The 26496-nt window shown below is 50.7% G+C and overlaps 1 protein-coding gene across 20 annotated transcripts in view; it reads right to left on the bottom strand.

Moving 5' to 3' along the window:
* Positions 1-26496, bottom strand: part of Agap1 (ArfGAP with GTPase domain, ankyrin repeat and PH domain 1) — a 473567-nt gene that overhangs the window by 77544 nt on the left and 369527 nt on the right. For 9 of the 20 annotated variants that reach the window (XM_078018283.1, XM_078018287.1, XM_078018284.1 and 6 more), the window contains one exon: positions 3699-3776. The exons of the other annotated variants lie outside the window; for them this stretch is intronic. In XM_078018283.1, the coding sequence (XP_077874409.1) occupies positions 3699-3776 (78 nt within the window). The remainder of the gene's footprint in view (positions 1-3698; positions 3777-26496) is intronic. 20 annotated transcript variants of the gene reach the window in all.

Raw genomic sequence — 26496 nt, 5'->3', positions numbered from 1 at the left:
CATCCTGGTGGAGTGGATGCCAGGAGAAGCAGGCTGCCCACCAGCCATCGGCAGCTCAGATGTAAGCAGTGTGCGTGTCTGCCACTGGCTGACCCCGACTCTGCTCGGAGCCTTGGGACTGTGACCAGTGCCTGGGAGGGGCAGGGATGGTCAAGAGGTCAGGCCTGCGTAGGCTTGCTCAGGGGTGCGGTGACCTCCTTGGCAGTCCGTGGAGGAAGTGGGCGTGGTCCTCTGTCGCAGGCCTGGGGTGGAGCTGCAGGGAGATGCCCTCCAGCAGGAGCTCGGCTGCTTCTTGCTGGTGGTGCCTACTGAGAACCAAGGTCCTGATTCAGCTAGTGAGGCCTGCGTGCCACAGAGATGTGCCAGCGCCGCGGCTTCCCAGGTCTGTCTCTGGTGCAAGTTCTGAACCATAGAAATGGACCTTTATAGACAGAGCAGGACGATGGGCTGACTTGGGGTCAACAGTAAGCATGGCTGACCCCTGTACAAGTGTCACCCAGAGACACGCCTGCGAGCGCAAATGCACCTTGCTGTCTTGAGGAGATGCAGTGGGCTCCGCACCCCAAGAAATGCCCATTGTTCCAGCACGTCTCCCTCTCACCCACATACTGGAAGTACTTCCCTTCTGCTGAAACAGCTCAGGCACCTGCGTGACTCCGTCTCCTCGCTCCACCTGCTGTGCTGCTGTTCAGCCTGTTTCTGGTTGGGCCTTCCGCCCTGGAGGGCTGCTGCTGACCCAGCCCAGCAGGCCTCCCCCCTCGCCGCCTTCTTCCTCACAGACCGCCCTGTTCCGAGGAGTCTCTCTGGGTTCTTAGAGAGACTTGAGACAGAGCTGAACGTTCTCAAGGCTGGCCGCAGCCACCTCGTAGGCAGGTCTTTCTTCTCCTTGGGCTGGCAGCAGCTACTAACCAGAGCATCATCACTAACCCACCTTCTGTTCCACTCACAGGCTTCTGAGATGCAGAAGGCAGGAATCTTGAGAAAGAGGTAAATTATCAAAAAACCACCAAGATCTAAAACTTGGTAAAATAGGTATGTCTGAGGCAAGTTTCTATCTTGGCTTCAGAGATTAAATGGGCCCTAATGGACAGAGAAAAAAATACCTGGTTTTGCTTGTTTTCCAATCCTGTACATGGGCTTCTACTTCTATGAAAGCTTATGTTTAACTTGTTTCCAGCCACTCCTGACATCCATCCATCACCCCTCCCATGTGATTCTGTGAGTGGGGCCTGAAATGGAGAGACAGAGGGCAAGTCCTGTCTCCAGGGACCCTCCACCATCTGTTTGTAACCCAATACCTACCTGGAGGGTACCGTGGAGATTAAAGGAGATCACGTAGTCCAGGGGCTGAACAAAGTAGGCACTAAATAAAAAGGGATTCAACGATTGTGGGGCTCAAGTTGTGGCCCTGTCTGTCTCTCACAAACCTGTGTCCCCAGGAAAGCCCAACAGTGTGCTCTCCTCCCCTCTTACTCTCACCATGTACAGAGAGCTTAGCTCTGGGGTCAACCTTATTTCAGTGGTGTTTTAGAGGTACTTCAGAGTAAATCCTGAAGTAGGGCACCTACAAAAGGTTCCACTTTGGGATGGGTCCATTTAGTGTCACCCACAAGGCCTCAGAGGGTCAAAACAAAAGTTAGAATGCTCAGGTCACAAATTTCACACAGATGATGTCATGGTGAGCATGCAATGATGTCATACATCCAAAGGCAAGAAATCAGAGGGCATCTGACCATTTATGGAATTAATTATGCGAATTCCATGATCTACTACTAAAGGTTGTGTGGAATGAGACTGTTTGCATACAGATATTAGTCTTAAGAGAAAGCCAAAGTAAATGAAGGATGATTATGCTGCTGAACACTAAACAGAAACTTACTGTGACAGAGAAAAAATGGACGAATAGGAGAGAGGGAAATGGCTGCGCCGTCATTATTTCCCCCCAAGTCCCTGTGACTGCCTGTCAGAGCTACTGACAGCTGGCTTGGGGACCCTGAGTTTGTATAGCTGCCCAGTATGCACAGAGAGGACCTGGCCTCCTCCAACCCTCACTCCCTCCACGGACCCTCCGGGCCCCAGCTTGGCGCAGTGGGCTGTTACCTGAATGGTCAAGGCTGAGGGTCCGCATGCCCGTGCATCCTGACGTCTGCCCTCACAGAAGGGGAGCCCATGTGTGCCTCCTTACTTTCCCCCAATTTTGTATTCAATTACACTTAAAGTCAGACCTTATAAGTTACTAGTTTTTAAGTCTGGAAGTCAGTAAACAACTGGTGGTGACAAACCCGTGGGCATATAGAAGAAAAACGTTTGCTAAGGGCACAGGGAAGAGAAATGGTATGCACCCGAGCAACAGTGACATCAGTCCCTTTTAAAAGGCACAAAAAAGATACAGAGTGTGACTGTTTCCTAAGTTCTGTTTTCTCCCGCTCTACCGTTTTGTCTTTGCTGAATGCTTGGAAAGAAGACATCAACGGGCCAAGCACCACTGGGGCACCTTAGCAGACAATTCCCCCTTGAGCAATGGAAAAAAAAGATGATTAAAAACTGGCTCTTTAACAAGCCATTGTGCAAGTGCAGTTCTGTTTTCCAGATTCTTTTTTTCTTTTCCTGGCGGAGAGCAGAGCTTTCGGCAGCAGGACAGGCGTAATTGTGAAAGGAAGAAAAAGAGGACGGTGATATAAATCAGCAAAGGTTAATGACCAGGATGTGAAGAAGGGACTTGTTTACAGAAATAGCGTGCAGTTTAAAATTTACAAGAGATTTAATGCCACTGCTTGGCAATCGCTAAAATCAACAGCCCAGAAAACAGTGACATTAAGAAAAATATTACAGTTATAATCATCCCCAAATAAGTCAATTAGTGGTAGGGCACGAGCTCGCGATTACTTGACCCATTTGGCTCGCACTTAAGTGAAAAAAAATTCCCCCCTATTACACCAAGCTCGCCGGCCGTGACCTGTTTTGCATCACAGAGAGTCCACGCCAGCTCCCTTGCATGTACTTGGACGGACGGCGTGGTTTCCCCTTGCCTGGCATCAAAATAATCCTGACCCCTGACATTTGTAATCATAAAAAAAAGGCAATTTATAATTGTGTTGTTCAAATGAAGGTGGGGGAAAAATTCAATCTGCTATTATACAAAAGCAATGACGGCTGTCTTCGGTGAAAAAAGCAACGCAAGTCAATTTGTGAACTTTGGCACCAGACGACCTTTAGAAACACAACAATATACTGAATTTACAAGCAATAGCAGCCCATGCAAATGGCCCGGGCCTGCCTGCCTCTGGATTAGAGCTGCAGAGACATTATGGAGACTGCTTCCACAAAACAAATTAAGACTGTTACTTAAATGTCACGGCACACTATTGTATTTGGCTACAGATCATTACACCTGATACTAACACTTTTAAAAACTGTAATAACTTGGGAAATATTACATTGAGTGCCCACATGTATAAAGGAAAAGAAAAAAGAGGAGAAAATAGGTTTCTGAAGTAATTTAAACATCACTACTCTACGACTGAAGGGAAAGGTCAAAATTTAAGTAAGCTGAAAGGAACATGAGTGGTAAAATAAAACACACAAACAAAAAGATGGAAAGACCACAGGAATGACTGTGCAAACACAATAAGGCACATGCTGCTGGGCGGCCGCATCTCCAGTCTGCATGGGAAGGAGGGCGGCCGGGGAGGCGTTACCTTCGGTGTTGGCGCTGCTGCTGCTGTATATATTTCGCAGGCTACCAACACGGTTTAGTTTCCACGCTTTGCGTTTGGCTGCATCCCGAGAGCAGAGAGGGGAGACGGGGGAAAGAGAGAGAAAACAAAAAGGAAAAGAGAACAAATGAAAAGGGGAGAAAAGAAATGTCAAAGTAGCACGTGAGCAGTCACCTCCGAGTGGTCAGTCTCACCAAGCAGGTGACAGTGCCTTCCCTGCCTGGCCCCCCACTCCCCTGTCGACACAGAGGGGCTCGGGAAGGGCAGAGGTGTGCCAGAGTCGTTGGGTTTGCACAAAATCAAAGCAATGCCCAGGCAAAGAAGGGCAAGCATCCCCTCTGCAAACTGACAGGACTCAAAGCAGGGCACAAACTGGCCTTTCCTTGGGGGCTGCCGCCTCCTTTGAGGGAGCTGAGATCCAGCAGCCATAGCTCTTTGATTTACCAAATTATTAGGAGCATCTCAAACCAACAGACGATGATGATGAGCATTTCACATCTTTGTTGCAGATCATAGGTCTTTAAAACTTGAAGCTGTTAAAAAATGGAAGTGGTTTTCCCCAAATGGATTTTAGCTGGGCAGTGACCACAGCAGCAAAACCCTGGTGCAGTTTTGCGGTTGTAGAAGGGCAAGTGCATTCTGTCACTGCTGGGGGTGCAGCAGGCTCTGGAGGGAGCTCCACGCTTTCCCCAGCTCTCACCAAGAGAGAGACACCAGAGGGAGGCTGGGGCAGAAGTGGGATACGGTGCCAGCTGAGCGCGGGCACAGCAGCCTGCCCAGCACGCTGTACATGGACCACTCTGCAGGGACGTGCAGTGCACCCAGCCTACCCCACTCACAGGGCCAACTCAGGGATGGCCACACCGGCAGTTGAGGACTCTTCCCAGCCCTTCAGGAGACACTGCACAAAACTGAAGGGGAGTTCGGTGGATGTTCCTGGAGAGCACGTCCGCGGGGCATGGTGGCTGGAGACAGCCACACCTCAAAGGGCTGGATGGTTGGGCCTGCCATGCAGGCTCACATACTGACAAGTCCAGTGCAGTGACAGTCACGCACACTCCTGAAGAAGACACCACAGGACCATCTGTCCCTCAGCCTGCACAGCCAAGGAAGAGGAACCCAGGCTGTGGAGGTGAGACACGCTCACCTGGGGCACGCAGGCCTTCCCACGGGCTGGGGAACGTGCACACGGCTGGCCTTTCCACTCACAAGGCCCTGGCAGAAGATCAGCTCTCTGACACCATGCATTTCTGACAGGTTAACTAGTCTTGCCTGCTGCAGCGTCAGAGCCAGAATTCTAACCTCACACAGTGCATCATGGGCCCTTGGGGCAGGCGGGCCTGTACCACATTCTGGTGGCCAGAGAATGAGCTGGGAAGATGACCAGGACTCTGTGATGAGTGCTGCTGAAGTGCAGCTCAAGCACTTTTATGCACATGGGATGTCTTTGCAGTGACACTATAGAGCCACGTGAGAAACCTAAACCTTTAAGGAAGCAAATACAATTCTGAAACACTTTGTGTTCAGGATGCAAATTTTGAATTTATCCTAAGAGCAAAACTAGCTGTGACATTAGCTGTCTCTTGATTTAAAATGTCAGTTTATTATAAATGAACACCTAAGAATCACCTTGTAGTTTTAACATCGACAAAAAATTTAAGAAGAAATGCACTCTCTCACCAGTGATGTGACCCTCTTTCCCCCATATGTGGGTCTGCGTGTAATTCCTCACGGGTAATTCCCTTATTTCTACTCTCGGCAAGGTTCTACCTGAGCATCTGTCCCAGGCAATCCCACCCCGGGGTAGGGGTCTTCAGGTTCCCTCCAATATGAATACCATGCATTATCAGTGGGGGACCACAATGGCCAGTTTTCAGACCTTGACTTCAGAACTGTTCAGGGTAGAGCCCAGGTTCTGCAGGTACAATGATGCACTTGTAGAATTCAGTAGGTGCTTAATTTGTCAAAGCTGAAGCTCTGCCATCTAATCCCATATTTTATAAGTTCTAAGAAGAAGTAGCCACTAAGAGGCTGCACTTCTCACAGGAAAACTCACCTCTTTCTAGAACATTTACATATAAATAGGCAGAATCAAGGCGGCACCCTTTGGAAGGGAGGGACTCCCAGCCAGGAGCCTTCCCCTGGCTGCTTTATGCCTTGCATTTTTCAAGCTCTGGTCTCCCATTACTGGAGGGATGTATAAGCAGGAAGTGAACTTGCAGCCTGGTTTTCTATTAACCTATTGATGAAATAATCAATTTTAATGTGTAAAATGTCATGCCTTTTTCTTCCTCTTAAACAAATGGCCATTTTCTGGCTGATACCAAGGTCCTGATACGTGCATCTGTCTCCTGGGGCATTGATTGCTCTAAGCTGCCTTGTTTAGAAGCTTCTCCACGAGAAAACACAATCACATCATCATCGATAACATCTCAGGGTACATCCCATGCTGCCTAGTTCCACTTCCAGGGGCAACCGACCCCCCTATGTCAAAGGGAACCTGGGGCCCTCCAGCCTGGTGCCATGTGCCACTACTGACCATCCCATCGGCAGAGCCACTCTCTGACTTGGCAATAGGTGACAACTATTGAACACCTCATGGGACTGGCTCAAAAGATGAAAATTTCTGGGTGATTTTTATTTTAATTAAAGTTTGAGATCTTTTTTTTTTAACTTTCAGAAACCAATAGTTTTATTTTGTTGTTAATGCCATTTCTCACAAAGCTAGCATTTTGATATCTGAACTCCACCTGTTATTGGACACAAAGGCAGCAGGTCTGAGCTGCCGTTGGCACTCATCCTGCAGCTCTGCTCACTGGACAAGCAAAGTCCTCTTCCATAAATGGGCGTCATTTTGTCTCAAGCAATTATACAACGAGCGTGATGTCTCAGCACTGGCTCACGTGTTTGAAAACATGAATGTAAATCTACGTGGTTGTGAGGACCTGTGACGTATCACTTCAGATCTGGTGCAAACTAATTGCCAGCCTGAGTGCAGACTGCAAGTGTGCGTTCTTCTCGCATCAGCTTGCAAATTAAATGGAATTTTCTGAGCTCTCCTGCTGGCGGGCAGAACCATCCTGGGGAAAGGGAGCCAGCAGCAGGACAACATGCCCACACTGGTGCCGAAAGTGAACTGCATGGTACACACAAGACTGCTACATGAATGTCACCGCAAGAGGTAGCAAGTAAGAAGACAGAAGGGTGAGAATTTAAGATGGGAGAGATGTAAAACTCCTCACCATGCCCCTTGGAGCGTTTTAAAAGGTCCAAAACTCTGAAGAACTCAGGTTGAGCGTGCAGACTCATTACCAAACTCAGAAGACAAAAGGTTGACCTCATGGAAATAAAAGTGGTACCGTTAATTTCCTTAAGAAGAACACAGAGCCCTGCTGCCAATGCCCGCTGAAGGTGTAGATAGACCCAATTTATAAGGTGATCCTTGAATGACAGGGAGAAATAACTGTGGCACTTTCTGGCACCAACACACTGGTGTGGAGCAGTGTCCTGGCTGTTAGCTGGTTTTCTAGTTACTGGGCCACCGGGTTGGCAGGTGGGGTGCATGTCGCCAACCTGAGTCATGCACCTTACCAAGAAAGATCAGTATCAATTAATTCAAAGGACCTTTCTTTAAGGTGTCTGATAGTTACAAAGCATGAAGTCTAGATGACCAAATGAGTGCAGCCTAATACACTCACTCCTCATAATTACTAACAGACAGCCACAAAGAGAGGCAGAGAAAGGAAAAATGTGCAAATCACGCCTCTCGACCAAGGGAGAGTAGCTGGAATCGCTCAGAGGTAACAATGCCCAATTATCACACATCTCCAGAGTTCTGGAAGAGGCAGTTCTTCATACAGGCTCATGCAATCGCAAGGGATTTGAAATTTAATTTTAAAGGGAAACTTCTGTGAATTTGTTTCTCTAAGAATAGTATTTTATTTTACGACAGCATGTGAAAGCTGAGAACAAGTCACAGAGTGGATTTCCCCGTGAGACTCTTCTGACGAGCTCTATAAATGGAATGAAAATATTCCTCTGTCTGGTGCCATGCTCAGATGAGCAGGGGTTTGTTCTAAACTCTTCCTCCATCATTGTACCAGGAAACCACAGGCTTATTAATGTCACCTCTGGTCTCCTGCTGACAGTACTCTTTGTTGATTAGATAAATATCCCTCAGATAGCTGATTAACAAAAGGCGCGGCGTGAGGTTGCGGATCCAGGGCTCAGCCATGTTGGACGTTGAGTTGCGTGAATGGCATCCGGGAGGGCTAAGCGAGGCCGCGAGGCCGCCGTGGCCCTCGGATCAATTACAAGAACTAATGGGATCTCCTTACCTCGGGGAGAGGGGCTGGGTGAAGAGCTGTGCTGCTCACTCCTAACCATCTCCCTCGGAACAGGAGCAAGAGCCCTGCCCACTCTCACGGGGAGTGTCAGCCCGCACCTCCAGGGGAAGCCAAGGGACCACCACCTCACCAGACAGCGGCTCCCTGTCCACATGGGTCCTGCGTCCATGGTCCAGTTTTGGAGGACGCAGTATAAATGCCACTGGAGCAGAGGGGAACACCTCTGCTCCTCGGAGCTCTGCAGGCTGAGCGTGGCACCAGGACCCTTTGTATGAAGCTCATCCCCCAGGAGCCACCGCCAGTGTGAGCGGACGCTGCTGCGGTTTTGTGTCACTTGCAGTTTAGTGTGCCTGGTATCCCGTGATCTTTTGTCCGTGGCGGCTGCATTGTGAGGCTAGAGATCGGGATGGCTTTTGTGCCGGCCACTTGAACGTTCATTTGCTCAACAAGACTGTGTAAATGTTCTGTTCTCTTATAAAAAGGCAGTGGATTTTTTTTTCATAAGATGCAACCCAGAAGATTCTTACGCTATGTGAACTCACTACTTGAGCTGTGAAGGGGCCTGACATCACGGCTGCTTCCTGGAGGCTGCCTTGCAGAGAAGGAGTCATGTTGAAACGTCCCTCAAAAGGGCCTTTGAAAGGATTAAACAAAACCCGAGGCCAAGCAAATACAGAGGACACATGTTCAGGAAGCAAAATAACCTGGCTATTACCAGCGTCTAGTGAGACTGGTTGTCTTCCTAATTTGAAGCCATGGAAAAACACAGGAGATAAAACACCCACTGACCAAAACTCACAGAACAAGTGATCAGCCCTCAGTGACAAAATTTTAATTTGTTTTGTGATAACTCAGAATAGCTTTTTCTTTACAAGCAAATACAATTTCCACACTGGTGGCTTCTCAGAGATCTTATTTGGAAATGGCCAAAGGATCCCACACACTGGGCTAGCGTAGATTCAAATGGAAAATATTAACCCTGGAAAGAAAGGAAAATACAAACTATGCCAAACCTCCAGGTACGCCGGGAGACCAGAAGTTCCAATTAGGCAGAGCGCTGGCCTTCCTTTTGGCCTGGAACTATATTGAGTGGCAGATCAAGGGTTCCATGTCCCTAGAATCCATTTTTCCAGTCTAACACCCAGAGGATAACTTTGAACAGGGATTACAGCAAGAGGCGAGGGTGAGTAGGATATTTCTTTGTGATACATTTATAATGCAGGTTTTCAGGGTGGCACATTCTCGGGTGGGGATTAGAAACAGCAGTAAATGACAGGAATGTCTCTCCCTATTTGGCTGGGTGGCTGTGCATTCTGAGCAGGAAAAGCTCTTTGGAGGATGGCTTGTTAGGAAACTGAAGCGGGGGGGGGGCCTCTCGGCTCCACTCTCTCTGGGTACGACAAGGGGTGAGAACAGGTATGGAGCTGGCCCCGGTGCCGTGAGCAATGCTCGACTTTCATTAGGCGCCGTCATCAGCTGAGCAGTGCTATCTGTTCTCTACCCACTTCACATAAAGGACTGAATATGCGGCATGCAAACCTGAGTGCGTGCATTCGTGTGCGCGCGCATACACACACACACACACACACACACTCTCTCTCTCTCTCTCTCACATGGCAAGCCAACTCCTCACTTGAGAAATAAATAAAGTTCAAATTAGGTTTTCCAAGTTGAATGATGTGAGTGCATCTCTGTGCAGCGTGTGGTCACGCAGCCGAGCAGAAGCAGGGGCTGGGAACAGCCAGAGGTCCCCACACCCTGCCTGAAGACCCCTCAGCCTGCTCCCCCCAGGACCTCCTGCTGCTCTGTGAAGCAGACAGCAGGCAGGGAGGGGAGACAGAAATGGGATAATGGGAAACAGCCCTCGCCCCCCATCTCCTCTAACAGGGGATTCTTCTTTTTCCCCTTAATCTCTTCTAACAGAATATATTACAGGGCGCTTTTTTTAAATGTGAAATCTTTTTCAACAATTCTAGAAAAAAATTGTTTTTTAATAAAACTCTGAATTGTGTTATCATATTTCAAAGGCAAGACCAATTAAGGCAACTAATCAAAGGCATAATTATTTAATGACTGCTGTTCACGCTCTCGTGCAGGGCCATAATTGAGGGGCTGTGATCACTGGACCACCAGCTCAACACGGTCAGCAGCCGGCTTCCTGAAGCATTTGATCTGCCATGTTTGTAGCCGTGCCCGAGACCGCCGTGGCTGAAACCATACACTCCAGCGCTGCTCAGTCAGTCGTGGCCCCTCTCTATGTGGCCCTCTGAGCCCGAGAGGACAGGAAAATGTCCACCAGAAACATATTTACCTTTTCTATTTAAAGATTCCTCCAGAAATTCCTAGTAGTATCCTGATTTGTGGCTTGAGAAATCACAGAAGCCCGAGAGATGTGGCATCTGGTCAATCAAGCGTGAGATCCGAGAGGGGGGTAAGAACACCCTGGACCCGTCCGGTTCTTGCTGCTCGCAGAACGCACGACTGCAGATGTTGGCAGACGGCTTCCTGCTAAACAGCTTGGACCATAACCGCACAACTAGTCAGCACGCTCCTTAGTTACTGTGAACCCTTAAACAGGTCTTTACCATCCAGAAGAGCCTGGCAGAGTACTGCAGTGTTGGGACTCAAAATAATAAACAAGTCCCATTTCATACATCTAACACCAAATACACGGATTTCACTCAGGTTTAGCAAGAACACGTGGAAAGACTACTTGAGTATTAGTGCAGAAGCAAAGTTAAGAACATATTAGCTTATTGTTAAGAAGAAGCAATGGATAATCCATCATTTCCATTTTTCCTTTAAAATTCTTATCCACACACACATATCTATCCTACCATATGCATAACTGTGATATGAACTCATACTACTTTCTAATGTAAGCTACTATGTTATCGTAGTTTTGAAAACTGTCCCTTCATTGTGACATACCACATCATAATTATGGCCACGTTACAACATTTAGTTTCTTCCCATTTTACTCTAGTAAATACAGTACAATCTGTTTTACATAGACACAGGTGGTTACACATTGAGAGATTATGTGTGCCTACAGTAACCCACATTTGTGTGTGCACATGTGCGTGCACACACACACACACACACACACACACACACACACACACACTTCTTTGCTCCGCCTGCTGAGAGTGCCAAGAAGCAACTACACCCCAGTACTGACTAGCACACTCAGACCCAAACCTTGGTTTCTAATACCATTTTCAGATAGAAAGAACCACAGCTCCTTAGAGAAATGGCTGATTTTAGGGTTGAGGCAGGGAAGACACAATATGAGCCCGGAGCACCTTGTAGTGCCAGGAAGGAAGAACATGCAAAGGAAAAGAAAACCCATGTGGATGGGGTGCAGGCCAGCGGAGCTCAGGGACGGCTGAGAGCTGCCAATGGCCACAGCTGTAACGATCTGAGCAAGGAAATCAAGTAGTGCTGGAGCGCAACCTCAGATAGAAGGTGAGTGTCTTTACTGACACACAGAAACAAATGGGTGTTTAATAAGGAAGAGACGAGTGTCCTCTGCAGGAGACTTCTAAGTAGCTGGTGTAGACACTCTGCCCTCAGGGAGGACGGGCATCACTGCCCACTTCTTAAGTGTGACGCACAGTGACGTCCTTCCAGAGCTCAGGATGCGGGGTGGGCAGATACCTGACATCACCGCCACAAGCCAGGGGAGCAAGGCCCTCCTCCGTAGCCACATGTCACACTGACAGCACGCCCCCTTGATGGGGGTGATGGGGTGGAGCATCACCTCCTTGGGGGTCCTCCCAAAGCCTAGAGCCCAGGACTAGCCCTGGAGAGGCTCACAACAAGTTCCAGTGGAGGGCATCCATCACAGTGTTCTCGGGGACCCACGCTCCCCAAGCTGCCAAGCCCTCAGACACAGGAAGACTGAGAAGATGGCCAGCCAAGAGGACCCTCTGGGACGGAGGACCACTAAGAGAGTCCTGGGTTTACACAAATACCTTCCTGCGTAGTAGAAAAAGGGCATTAGAGCAAAACTGAAGAAATCCCAACAAAGTAGGGACGTTTAATGAAACGATGTATCAACACTGGTTTTTAACTCTAAGAAGAACACAGTTAAAAAGAAAATGAGAGATGTGACTTAAAGGAGAAACTGTGTAGGAGAGGGAGAGGGATGGAGAGGGAGAGAGAGGGAGGGAGAGAGGGGGAGAGGGGGAGAGAGAGGGAGAGGGAGAGAAGGGGAGAGGGGGAGAGAGAGGGAGAGAGGGCGAGAGAGAGGGAGGGAGAGAGGGGGAGAGAGAGGGAGAGAGAGGGAGAGAGAGAGGGAGAGAGAGAGGGAGAGAGAGAGGGAGAGAGGGGGAGAGAGAGAGGGAGAGAGAGATGGAGGGAGAGAGGGAGAGAGATTGAGAGGGGGAGAGGGGGAGAGGGAGAGAGAGAGGGAGAGGTGGGGAAGGGTATGGAGAGTGTGTGGACAGTGGGAACTGCTGGTTCTGTTTTCTCAGTTTTAACACAATCAGTGCCTTAATCCACTGATAGGGACTGACTGGGGTGTAGCTGGAGGAGGTGGGTCGCGGGGGACATGCCTTTGGGGTGTCTATTTTGTCCCCGGTAGGCAGAGCACACCCTCTGCTTCCTCCTGTCATGGCCTGAGCTGTTTTTCCTTCCACCCTGATGTTCCGCCTTACCCTAAGCTCAGTGCAGAGCCCCAGGTAAACTTTTCCTCCTCTAAATGGGTTCTGTTGGTCACAGCAGCCATAAGTGACTAACACACAAGCCCACCCAGAGAGAGTGGTGTGATGTCCAACAAAGGAGCCAGAAACACACGGAGAGACAACAGCCTTCTTAACAAACGGTGCTGAGAAAACTGGATGTCCACGCGTAGAATGAAACTGGTCCTTCAGGCACCCTGCACACAAATCAACTCAAAGTGAATCCAAGACCTGGGAATTAGGCCAGAAACGCCGCAGGTCCTAGGAGGAGACACGGCCCATACTCCAACACACTGGCCCAGGCACCAACTTCCTTAACAAGACTCCTAAAGCTCAAGGAATCAATAAGTGGGATGGCCTCAAACTAAAAAGCTTCTGTTCAGCAAAGGAAACAAAAAAGCGTGAATTGAGAGTCCACAGAATGAGAAAATCTGTGCTAGTATTCTTCTGACATGGGATGAATATCCATAAAATATAAAGAACTCAAAAAACTGCCCCCCACCAAAAAAGAAAAAAGTAGATCAACAAATGGGCAAATGATCTAAACAGCTATTTCTCAAAAGAAGAAATGCAAATGCCAACAAATATATGTTCAACATCCTTAGAAATTGGAAAAAAGCCAATAAAACCTACCCTGAGATTTTTATCTCATTCCAGTTAGAATGGCAGCCACCAAGATAGCACTAAAAACAACTGCAGGCAAGGATGTGGGGAAAAGGTACACTGACACACTGTCGACGGGAATGCGGATTAGTACAAGTACTTTGGAAAGCAGTATGGAGAGTCCTCAAAGGACTAGGAACGGAACCACCAAGGGACCCAACCATCCTACTTCTTGGTATTTATCCAAAAGACCTAAAGTCAGCACGCTATGATGACACAGGCACCTCAACGTTACAGCAGCACAATTCCCAATAGCCGAGTTATAGAACCAGCCTGGGTGCCTATCAACAGACGAATGGATAAAGAAAATGTGGTGTAGATGCACGATGGAGTTTTACTCAGCCATAAAAATGAAATGATGTCATTTGCTGGTAAATGGATGGAACTGGAGAACATCATGCTAAGAGAAATCAGCCAGACTCAGAAAGTCAAGGGTTGAATGTTTTCTCTCACATGTGAAAGCACGAGAGAGAGAGAGAGAGAGAGAGAGAGAGAGAGAGAGAGAGAGAGAGAGAGAGACAGAGACAAAGGAATAAAAGAAAGAGGGGCCAGTTCACATGAAAACAGAAGGAAGAGCAACAGAGTCGAGATGGGGGAAGGAGGGAGGGAGGAGGCGGGAAAAGCCCAGGAACAAGACCTCCCACATGACGCTGTGCCCACCTAGAGACCTACCTCAGGGAGCCCTACACATGAGTACTGACTAAGACCACAATAACAGAAGGCAGTCAACAGAGTCGAACAGGAATCCTGCTACTATGCATAATTATGATGTAGGGACAAGGAGAAAGGTGAAAAACCCAACAACCTGAGAGCTCGCTGCGGCACACACAGCACACACCACCTGTCTGCTGAGCCTCTGACCTAAGTGAAAGCCACGCCCACCACACCTGGGGCCGAAGGAGCGGCCATCTAATTCACAGTTGTGAAGACGGACTTCAGAGTGTCTGCTGACCAACGTCCTCTGGAGGCAGAATCTGCCCACACGCAGGCTCCTGGGCACTGCTGTCTCCTGGTGTCACTAGCAGCCACTGACCTTGTGGTTATTTCCCCTTGAACAGATCACAGTGCTTGTCTAACCAAAAAGCACCCCCTTGGAGCACTGTCCCGCTAACTTGCAGCACTAATGATCAGAGATGAGCATCAACCCACTGAGAAGGAGAGGCTGTGTTTATGCTGAATGTAGAGCCCAGCTTTCAACCAGCACGTAGAGTTGCCTTTCCGGTTACAGTGACAGAGTCTCATGAAAGTGAGGACGTGAGACACGCTGAGCTGGCTTCACGAAACATACTGAGACACGCCTGCAGTAAGGTGTCGCCTCTGGGAAGATATGACCCCAGAAACAGCCTCAGGACTCCATGTGCTGCGGTTGGGGACACAGTGAGCATCTTTCCTTAGACATAGGAATGTCATAAGATGAGGAAGAGGAGCTTTCCAGTCTGGACACAGGCAAAAGATGCTGGCCAAAACAGGAATGCTTTTCTTGGGCTCGAGATACAAGGTGCCATTGACTGCTTTCAAGAGGTCCACTCCATCTGCTAGACCTCAAGCAAACGGCAAGAGAAAGAAGTACTAAACGGCCTTCTTCATAGAGCCACGCGCACGGCCTGGTGGCTTCTACACCTGATCTACACCACAGATAGACTATCAGGGGTGGGGTGGGGGCTCTCTTAGAGTCCTCCTTTTTAAATCCTATTCCATGGAGAGTTCAGGGCCTGCAAACTGCCAGGAAAGCAGCAGGTCAGCAACCTGCATCCCCAAGACCTTGAGCACCAGCATGTGCCCAATGTGCCCCATCAGGTGTGACAGCACCTTCCCTTCAGCACGGCCAGGTGCCAGGTGGGACGAAGGGCAGGTGGAGAGGCCAAGGAAGAGCAGAGGGTGGGGAGAGCTGGAACGTGGCAAGAGCTGCGGGCCCCTCCGGGCAGTGGCACAGGTGGCCGTGGGGTGACTCAGGCCTCTGTGCTGTGGACCTGTGTCTGCGCATGCAGGCCTTTCCATCCGGCGAGACCATACAGTGACAGGTTGCACGCTGGTGCATGCTGGCTAGCACCCTGCCCTGACTGTGTGAGGCTGGGCCCATCCAGGGATCGCGACGATGACCTGTAAACATGTTAGCACAAAAGACGCGAGTGGGGGGTGCAGGATCCAAGTGCCCTTCCTGTAGCTCTGCAGGTGGCTGGCCTCCTCTCTTCCACTGAGAAGAGCCACAGGTGGAGCAGGTGCCTGGAACCCAGCTGCTCCGGTGCCTCCTATCCACACACATATTCAGCTGTTAGGAAGCTCAGTCATCTTAGAAATGCACTTAATTTGAGACCATACTGAGTTCAAGGCAAATAGCAATGCAGACGAGACCAACGGGCATCACGGGTGCGACTCTAGCTTTTGGTTGTTTGATGGTCTATGGAGCCTGACTCTTCAGGCAGCTCCCCAGCTCTGACCATTTAGCCCCTGCCCACCCCATGTTCAGGTGTCCTGCATTCATTCATGTAAGAGGGACAGGAAGATGCAGGTGTTCCACCCCCAAGGCCAATGACCCCCAAAGAGGAGAAACATGAACTTCTGGCCAAGAAACCTTATGAAAGCCTGTGGCCCCTGGGAGGGGGCGACTGCCTGCTGACCCACTCCTTGATGGCTGTTTCATCACGAAACTGGCACTTGGGACCGCCTGTGAACACATTCAGTCTCTTTCTCTGTCTTGTGCATGAGGAAGAAAGTGAAGGTCGAGGACAGCAGGCAAAAGTAGAGGTCACTTGTGGCCTTACCTGCGAACAGTGACTTCTGAGCCCTGGCCAAGATCTCGGCCGTAGCAGGACAGGCTCTTGGGCCTGCTGCTCACGTGCTGGGTGTGGGGTCACGCTGTGTTTGCTGGCTTCTTCTCAGAACCCTGCATGTGCCCGTCAGGGGATGATCACCCTGGTCACAGGTGGACCCTGTGGCCTGGGCCTGAGAGAAACTTCTGGCTCTGTCCCATGGCCCTCTGCACACAGACGCCCCACATCTGGTTTTCTCATGAAGCCCTTGCCCAAGTCCTTGGACGGAGCAGCCGCCGAAGCCTGGTCTCAGGTGCAATTGGAGCTTCTGTTCAGGCCACGGTCTCCTAGCAAGAGTAACCTGGGAGTGCTGCAGGACCTGCCTGCAGGATGTCCACAGCAGAACTGGTGGTCATGGAGGAAAAGAGGGCCCGTTTCAGCACCCAAGCCTTGGGCACCAGTCTCCTGCACAGCACCCCTCAGGCAGCGCCAGGCAGCCTTGGAGTAGCTGACGGAGCAGGACACAGGGGTCTGCGGGACATTCAACTGGCAAAGTAAAGCTTCACGGTGCTTTGTGTGTGTTTCACCCAGTTTATACAGAAACAGAATGAACTGCCGTCTCCATCGCCAGACGGGCATCTCCGCGCCCCCAGCCCCTGGTCTTCTGCCGCCTTCTTTCCTTCTTGCGGCTTCCCTCCTGGCACACCCACGCGGAGGAGGGAAAGGGCTGCCCCACCCCCTGTGCCAGCCGCTGTTCCCACTAGGCCCTCTGCAGTGCAGTCTACACAGCCACCAGAGGGGAGGCTCTGGATGCTCACCGGGTCATGCCACTCCCCTCTGCTGGGAGCAGATCATAAAACCCCACATGGTGTACAGTGTCCCGTGGCTGCCACAACAGAGCACCACAAACGGAGTGGCCCAAGGCATCAGAAGTTGTTGTGGCGAGGTCCTGGGGCCCAAGGTCCTGGTCAGTGCCCTGCCAGGGTTGGTGGCCACTGCCTGCCACAGGGCTGGCTGGCTGCAGGGGAGGACGGGCTCCCAGCTGCAGTCCCGGGGTTCTTGCTTGAGGGCTGCTTCACTCCCACCCTGCCGCATCCCCACGTGGCTTCCTCCTGGGCCTGTGTCTCTAGAGTGACAGTCACGTCTGCAACCCTATTTCCAAATAAGATCGTGTTCTAGGTTCTGGGGACTAGGACTTCAACACGGCTCCTTGCAGGGGGCACATTTCAGCCTAGGACACACATGGCCAAACGGACCCTGAACTTACACCTGTCTGCCTGCTCACGGGGTGGAGTACTTTTTCCAAAGCCGTTCTTCTCAGACCCCCGGGTGCCTGCGTGACGGTTCCTACGGGTCTCTACCAGCGGGCTCCCTCCGGGGCCACTTAGGGTTCAACTAAGACGCTGCTTCCCCGGAGGTCTCCCCTGGACACACTCCTCCAGCAGTCACCCCCGGCCTTGGCCACACTCCCCACACCATCTGATTTCCTCAGGTATCTGCCACCATCTGAACCCATCCTTTGCTCTTCCCTGTCTCCCCTGCAGGGACTGAGCGGGACAGGCTGTCCTGTCCTGGCCTGATCATGACAGGTGCTTCCCAAGCTGACGTGGACCCTGCTCAATGCGCCTTCTAGGAAAAGGCTCGGAGGGTGTGCACCAGATGAGAATGCCTGGCACCGAGGCCCTGGAATGCAGGATGGGGACATCAGCACCACGTTCCTTTGTCACAAGTAGTCTGTACAAATAAGAACATAATACACAGCTCTCCAACACCGCAGAGATGAAAACTAGCTCAGAGGGCCGTGCATCCTTCCGATAGGCACTGCGAATTCACAGGCGCTAGCAGATGTTTGAAGGAAGTCTGCAAAGGTGAGGCTACGATGATTGGCTCTAAGGGACTGTTCCTGACAACAAGCAGAAGCAGGATCAACGGTCTATAAGGCTTTTCCTAATTTAGGACTATAAAACTGGTATAGAGGGTTTCCTCTGGACATGCATCCAGATCCCTCAAAAATGGTTTCAAATCATTACATACAAGTTTAAATGAATGAAAGAATACTGCCTCCCTTTCCACAGCTCAGACCTGACCCCCGACATTCAGGGACGTATGAACACGCAGGTTCTCCACGGCCTCGTGCGCCTTAGCTGCCCATCACCACCATCCCACCAATACTGTAATCACCAGCAGCACCACCTTATCAGAATGATCATCATACAACAAGCACCCCTATCGCCACACCACCACCACCTCACCACCATCACCGTATTTCCAAACAACACCCTCCTCCTCATCACCATCACCACCGTTACAACCATAATGCCACCGTCGGCATCATTATCAGGAGACCATCGTAAGACGGGCAGAAATGTTATTGAAAATATTAGAAATACAATACAGAATGATTTCTAAAATCATGTCATTTAAACAGGCCTTTATTAGAGGCAACATGCAAGTACTGTGGTTCCCTTATCTACTGGGGACACGTTCCAAGGCCCCCAGGGTGGCCTGAAGCCATGAATGACACCCAATGCAGTAGGTACTATGTTTTTTCTTATGATAAAGCTTACTTTATAAGTCAGGCACAGTAAGATATTAACAACAATGACTAACAGTAAAATGGAACAATCATGACAATATTCTGTAATAAAATTGCCAGTGTCACTACTTTTGCCCTTGGAGGCTCTTATTAAGTAAAATCAGGCCCGCTGGAACACAAGCACTGCAATGTCAAAACAGCGACCTGATAACAAGTGACCGACGAGAGGGTGCTGTGTATGGTGTGGATGTGCTGGATACAGGGATGTTTCATGCCTAAGCGAGGATGGAGTAGGGAGGCACGAGATTTCATCCCACCACTCAGAAGAGTACACAATTTAAAACTTATGAATTATTAATTTCTAGAATTTTCCATCTTGTATTTTTAGAACTGCAAGTAAAACTGCAGATAAGGCCAGACTATTCTACATATGTATGATACAGCATGCGCATACACACTATGGTACACACATACACATCTCTCCCACTCCAGTAATCAAATAGGGCCAAGAAGATACGCTTCGTGATTTCCCTTCCTTCCTACGTTTAGCTAGGGGGAATGCTATTTTTTCTGATAAACTTCACTTGGACATAAAAGCAGAAGTTGGCAAAGATCAAGTTCTCAGTGGATTGTGATTATTAAGAAACGTCAGGTGCCTTTGATGAACACAATGCAGAAACATTCTAAAATGACTTTATTTTCCATTAATCACAGCATCTCTGCACATTGACTTCCATCTGCATAGATGCACACCTGGGCTCAAGGCCCATGGCATCTCGAGGTCTGTCCTGCAGGCTGGGAGCCATTGCTGCATCCTCTGCCTTCCTCCAGATGAGCTGGGCTTTGTGGTGAACAGAAGCCCTGATGGGGCAGCTGAAGGGCTGGCAGGCCAGGGCTCCCCAAAGCTCACGCCAGCACCAATGCTTAGGTGCCAGCAGAGCACTGAAGGTGGCTGGCATGTAAATGTAAATGCCCACCCATTTACTATTCTCACAACTACAGCAGAAATGAACTATGGGTTAGGGCATGACTTTAAAAAATCAGAGGATGCCTGTTTGATACTCTAATCTGTTGAGTGATGAGTGCGGTGTAATTTATGCCGGAGAGGTGGCAACCCACAGTCCTCACCCCAGGTGCCCGTGGCAAGTGGCCTGCTACTGTAGAAGCTAGGAGTTGTTAACGGTGGGTGACTACATGACGCTGGCTGCTACTAATCGTTTATTGAATAATGAAACTGACACAACCGATAAAAGGTTTCAATCTTGAGAAAAATGATTTATCGTTTCTCAGTTTACTGGCACTGCTATTTGTGTGACAAACGGTTGGAAAGCCCCCAGTTAATCTCCGCGCACCTCCAAGCCTGCTGCCGCGGCTTCTGCACGCACATCCAAATAATCAGGAATAGCTAATAACACGGCACCGAGGCTGTGAGGGCAGAGGACGGGTGTTTTATCAAGGCTGATCTCCAAATCAATTTGCACAAGGGATCTTTTTGGGGGCTGGGCAAGGGCGAGTGCCTGGGAGAGGAGACGGAGGTAGGAAAGAAAAAAGAGCAACATCTCCAAAGACGCACGAGCCTCAGCGTCAGTCAGAAATCCAGACGGAAACAGAACTGCCCACAGCATCGCTGCACACACGACTCCGACAGCTCTGCAGAGCTTGCAGGCCTCTGGATGGTGGAATCGGATCTGCCACAATATGCAGGCTGTCAAGGTGGCCTGTTATGCTCTAGTGGGGGGCTTCTGGGCTCCGAGATCCCGCCTCCCACCCCCACGCACGGGGTCCAGTAGACTTCTTTTTTAGTCTGGGAGGGGGATAGCAAGTGTACCTTTAAGTAAATTAAAGATTTATTTATAGCACTACTCCAAATGACACATTCACTTTTATCATACTATATGTTTATCTTATTCTAATTTTGATAAAAAAAAATCCAATACACTCATGCTCTCCTGAGAGGGTCCTGGAGCATGTGGACTGACCACGGAGCCGGCTCTTGCCCCTGACGCTCATGGCCTGTGTCCCCGGGACAGGTGAGGCAGGGGGTGCACCTGGGGTGTGGCCTGGCAGGTGAACTCTCCACTCGCACCAGCGATGACAGTGACGACAGCCACACACTTCTCACCCTCCCGAGCAGGGAGAGCAAGCTCAGCCCACGCTGCTGTCGGTCAGCAGTAACTCCAGGGCTTATGCAAGCGCTGGAAGTTCTGGCTGTGCGGAGAGAAAGGCGCTCTGAGGTGTCCCCCACAGCTGGTCACCTCAACCAAGCCCTGCGCATGTGCTGTGGAGAACACGGGAGCCTCTTTCAGGAAGAGCGGAGACAGCAGGGACAGCCGGCTGAAGACGGCGGACTTCAAGCGAGAGTGGGCCTAGACCTAAGGTTCTGAGGTCTTGCTGAATCAGGAAATGAAACCTCGTGGTTGTTAGAAAGGAAACAAATGGAAACTATGTGACTCTGGGTGACATACAAAGAGGACCTTCGTTCAAGCCTGGAGTCCTGGAGGAACTGCAGGCTGGTGCCCACCTGGTCAGGTCCCAGGGGAAGGTGTATTCACTGCAGCAGCACCTTGGGCGGCCTCGAGGGCTGGCAGAATGTCCCAAAGCAGGGAAGAAAGACACCTGGGACCTCTGGACCTCTTGGGACGTTCTGGGTTTTCACGTTGGTGGGATCCCACTCGCTCACCGACTCTCCCAGGTTGGAGGAGAGGTTGTTTCAGGACTTTCAGGATGTTGCTGGATAAGCCACAGATACTACGTACTCTGAGGGCCCCGGCATTTCCCAAGTGTGTCTGTAAGAACCCAAGCAGGTGCAAGGCCAAAGATGGGTGGAGCAAGGTTGGCATCAAAGAGCTTACATAAGTGAAGCAGGTGCGCATGCGTGTGCTTTTGTACACAGAGGCCCTCACGTGGCCTTCAGGTCGGCAATGTGCATCTCAAACTCCAAGAGGGAGCAGCTTTTTTTTTCTTTCAGAGGCTCTTGCTGGATTCCATTTCCACAATGCAGGTTTTGGGAGACACTTGCTGATAGCAAATTAAGCCATGCTACAGAAACAGAATACACTGGAAGTCCAGCGGGCATCTCCACACAGGCCTCCAGGGCCTCCTCCTCTCCCTCCAGAGCTGGAGTCCGGGAGGCCACAGCATGTGTACACACTGCTGAGCTTCTAGGGATTCCAGGAACCAGGAGACTAATCTCTCCTCTCGGGCTTTCAATCTAGTTGAAGGGACAAGACTTACCCTTGGGGATGCTTTATACAATCATCACCTACACAACACCAGGCTGCCCCAGGGCATATGCATAGTTAACCATATGCACAGCCAAAGATCGCAGTACCCACCCTCCAGAGGTGTCCCTATATCCTGACACCTATTCTCGAGGAAAAGAGCCCTAGGGATGCAGTGGAGTCTCTGCTTGGTTGTCTTTGCAAGGCAGGTGGAAGCCCATGCTTTCAGGTAAAGCAGCTCTCCTCTCTTGTGCCAACCTGTGCTATTTTACCTGGGAACTCTGACGTGAGTGTGGCCTGACAGCGCCTCAGACATTTTTCAGTTTGACCCTGCAGCCAGATGGACTTGCCAGTCTCTAGAGGAAGTCAGGGAGGGACGGTGCATGGCCCAGCCTGGGGATCTACCATGGAGAGTAAGGGCCTTGGGAAGCAGCTTGCCCACCCGCTGCTCAGTAGGAGCCCTCACCCTCACTGCTGCCCACCGGAGCGGAAGCAGCCATAGGTGGGCAGGATGTTAGTGCCTGGAATGCTCTGGGTGACATGAAGAATCACCCTAACAAACGTGGGTCAGTGTTACTTAGTGCATCATCTCCCATGATTATCTTTGCCAACTGAAAAGCACGACGTAATGGGTGATCCTGTGTCAGAACACAGCCGTGAACGTTTCTTAGGTGAGTCAATAAAGTCTGTGAATACATTGCACACAACCTGGCTTAAAATTTTGGTCTACACAAATGAAAGCCCAAGAAAGGAATTGGTTGGTTGTGACTCTGTCCCTGCATGGAGCATCTGTGTGCCGGGTGCCAGGCCCTGCCCATGCACTTGAAACTCAGTGCATCCTGACAGAGGTCCTCAGAGGCAGAGGGCAGGAGCACCCATCTTGCAGCCCAGAGCATTGAGACAGGAGAAGATGAGGGACCTGCCTGGCCATCCTGCTAGTGAGAAGTGGAGCTGGGGGCCTCACCTGTCCCGTGGCATCTGCCTGGCCTCCTACCACCGCAGCCTCGTCTGTGAATGACCACCTGCCTATCTGGCCTGGCTGTGTTGTGTGGAAAGAGAACACAGTTGCTGAGCGCACCCAGTAGTTTCTGAGCCTAACAGAGAGATCTGGACTCACTGCCGCAGACAGCAAGAGCTGGAGCATTCTGTAGAAACCTGGATCCCTGTAGGACCTCTATGACTTTCTTCCCCACTCCCAGTCCAAGACGCCACAGGGGACAGAGGCAAGAAGAACATTTCCAAAGGTAGAGCAGTGAGAAGAAATAAAACCCTTAAAAGAAATATTTCAGCAGAAGAGAAATCCCTTCTTCTTCATTAGAATAAGGAACTACAGAATGAAATCCCTTAACTACCCAAGAAACAAGAGAACGCCATGTGACTGATGGGTGTTAAGAACCAGCGGGGAGCGGCCCAGGGCAAATGCTCAGGACTTTCCAATGGGTGGAGAATTCCCAACGCCATTCACCAGCCTCTGAGTTATCCCAGACGGAATACGTTATTTAGAAACTTTTCTGTATTTCACCTCCTTTAAACCGCTAAACTGATAACATGCCAAAACAGATCCATTCTTCTTTAGCATCTCTTTATGTTTGATGGTTCTTGGGACCACATTTGAAAACCACAAATTTCCAATTCATCACAGGGCTTGGACAGAACACAGCTGATAAATATCAGCATGAAATTGCATGTGGGTGAGAAGCTAAAGGGCATACAAATATTTCTATATTGGCCCTTCTAAATTAAAGGGTGAAGAATAGGACATGTACAACATTCTTTATGTCCCCAGTTATATCACCAGAGAGCAATCAGGATGCTGAGTGAAGACAGGAGTCACTTGCTCTAAACATGACAACGTGCACACGGCACATTAGCTGGGGGTATTGCTGGGCTTCATGTGGCTGCTGTATCAGTGGACGTGTCCTCTGCAGGAAGGTGCCTGGCAGCAGCCCCCTCCACTGTGGCTGTGCTCCAAGGGCTCCTCAGTGAGTGCTTCCTGGCGCCCCCTGTGGACAGCCACCTCAGTGCCCCTGGGGGGTGAGTCTTCTTTCGGGGCTTTGTTCTGCTCCATGGTGCTGATGACACTCTGATAGGTTTACTTACTATCTGTGGCAAGTCACGCTTTGCGAGAACGGTCACAGCAGTAGCTTGGACCCATGCTTCTCCGGGACCTTGCACTCGCCATCAAGGGACACCGCCTGTTCCGCTATCCTGGATCCTAGCGGGGACTGAACCTATGCTGGCTGCAGGCATGGTGGAACCGATACTGTGTCCCCTGAGGCTAGGCATGCAGGGAAACAGCTTCCAACAACTTTGTGTTTCTCTCACTGACACCTGTCCCGGGGGCCCAGCCACCATGGGGAAGTGGCCTCGGCCACCTGCACAGGTCCTGCCAGCTCCTGGCTTCTGAAGCTCCAAGGCTACTGGACCACAGGGCTGACACAAGCTTCTGAGCTGACCCCATCCTAGTAACTGACCCTTGCAGGCTGCAGGAAGCCCCCTGAGGGTGCTGTGTCTCAAGGCCAGCAACGCAGTGTCTCTACCAGCAAGGGACAGACGCCCTTCCAAGAGGATGGCATGTGACATGAGCAGCAAAAACCAGGGCTCACCCTGGCATCTCAGCTGACACCACAGACAGGAGCTATGTTTCTCACATTTACACCAAACGGGAAGAGCATAAAGACGATAGTGGCTGCGGCTGGGGTCGTGGCTCAGTGGCAGGGTGCGAGGCCCTGGGTTCGACCTCAGCGCCACATAAAAAATAAATAAATAAGTAAAATAAAGATATAGTGTCCCTCTACAACTAAAAAATATTTTATAAAAAGATGATAGTGATCGAGGAGTTGGACCGAGGGCGGTGCTGGGTGTGGTCCCCTGCTGTTTGTCCTGGTGGTGCGGGCTCTTTCCATGGCCCTAGCACCCAGGCCCTTCCAGGCCAACTGAATCCAGATCTTCTCATCTTGGAATCAGTGATTTCAATCATCCCAGGTGTGGGGCTGGGCGCGGGGTCCTGGAGTCGTGGCTCAGAGGTAGAGCACTCGCCTGGCAAGTGTGAGGCCCTGGATTTGACCCTCGGCCCCACATATAAATAAATAAAATGAATAAAAGATCCACTGCTGGCCAGTGCTTCCCTCCCTCCCTCCAGGAGGAGGAAGCAGCCAGCCCTCCCCCTGGCTGCCCCTCCCTGAGCCACTGACTCTCTCTTCCTCTCCCCTGGCCTTTCCTGCAGGGTCTGGCTCACCAGCACCTTCAGGCCTCCTCCAGAGCCCCCTGGCCCGTGGACTCCTGACTCCCCACCTTCCACCAGCCCATGGAAGCGCCAGGTCCTCATCCTCACTTCTGTTTGGGCAGCTCCCTGTCCCCATGGACACTGGGAGGCGCCACCTCTCCCAGAGACCCTCCCCACCCTGCTGTGGACCGTCCCCCGGATATCTGCCCTCCTCTCCTTCCACCTACTGCTGGGGTGCACTCCTAGGAACTGGCTTTCGTTCAGGACACTGGAGCTCACAAAGTGGCTGGGATGACCCAGAGGCCTGAGGTGGGGGGCTGCTCTGGGGCATCACGCCCCTCCCTGGACAGCAAGCTCCCGGTGGGCAGGGCCACCCACTCCTCTAGCAGCACAGGGCAGGGTCCTCCATGGGGCCAACAGCCAAGAGACACTTGTTCTGAGCTTGAATTGAAAGTACTTCAACCCCCAACCCACCACCACCAAGAACACTGGAGGCACAAGCTGGAGGACCGGGCATTGCCTGTATCGACCCCACTTCTGCCAGACCACAGAAGGGGTGCCCTCAGGACACTCCTCCAAGAGCAGGAAACCTGAAGGCAGCAGGCTAGCCAGGGAGTCGGACAGCCTGGGGTCTGCAGGGACAGGCTGTCCAGTGGAAAGCCATCCAGACCTCTGGAATTCAATGGTGACAATGACACTCGCTCTGGGAAACACACACTGAGCACAGTGAAGAGGGCGGGAATAAAGACCGAGGGCCAAGTCACCGTAATGAAGTGGGAATAGGGGATGAGGACCAAGGCACTGTCATGAAGTCGGACCTGAAGCTTCACTCAGCCAAGGAGGAGTTCACACACACACACACACACACACACACACACACACACACACCCTCTAACCTTTAGGATTCCTTTTACTGCTGGGCCACTCATGACTGGAAAGTTATAGAAAAGATGCAGGTGTTCCAGAGACGCGGGGAGAAGCTCATCTCTGCAGACTGAAGCGTGAGCCATGCTGCCCCCAGCAGACCACCCCTCGGGAAGGAGCCTGTCTCCAGACAACACCTGGCCCGGCTCAGAAGCCACCCCCAGGGGAATCCTGACTGTTAGGCAGATGCCCCTGATTCCTGAGGTAAGGGATCTCTCACTCACAGGCCAAGGAGAAGCAGCATTAACTACAAATACCAGGATTTTTGTTTTCGTCATTATTTTTTGAAACAAAAAAAAAAAGAACATGTCTGTCATATGTTTTAATCACTAACAGGGAGCCTACAAGTTGATCACTCAATTACCAGAGTCTCTGCAGTTCCGTATGAAGGAGAGGGAAGAGAGGGACGTCAGAGAGTGATGTCCAGAA

This window comes from Ictidomys tridecemlineatus, chromosome 7 (assembly GCF_052094955.1).
Source record: "Ictidomys tridecemlineatus isolate mIctTri1 chromosome 7, mIctTri1.hap1, whole genome shotgun sequence".
NCBI lineage: Eukaryota > Metazoa > Chordata > Mammalia > Rodentia > Sciuridae > Ictidomys > Ictidomys tridecemlineatus.
This window is presented reverse-complemented; position numbering and strand designations above follow the sequence as displayed.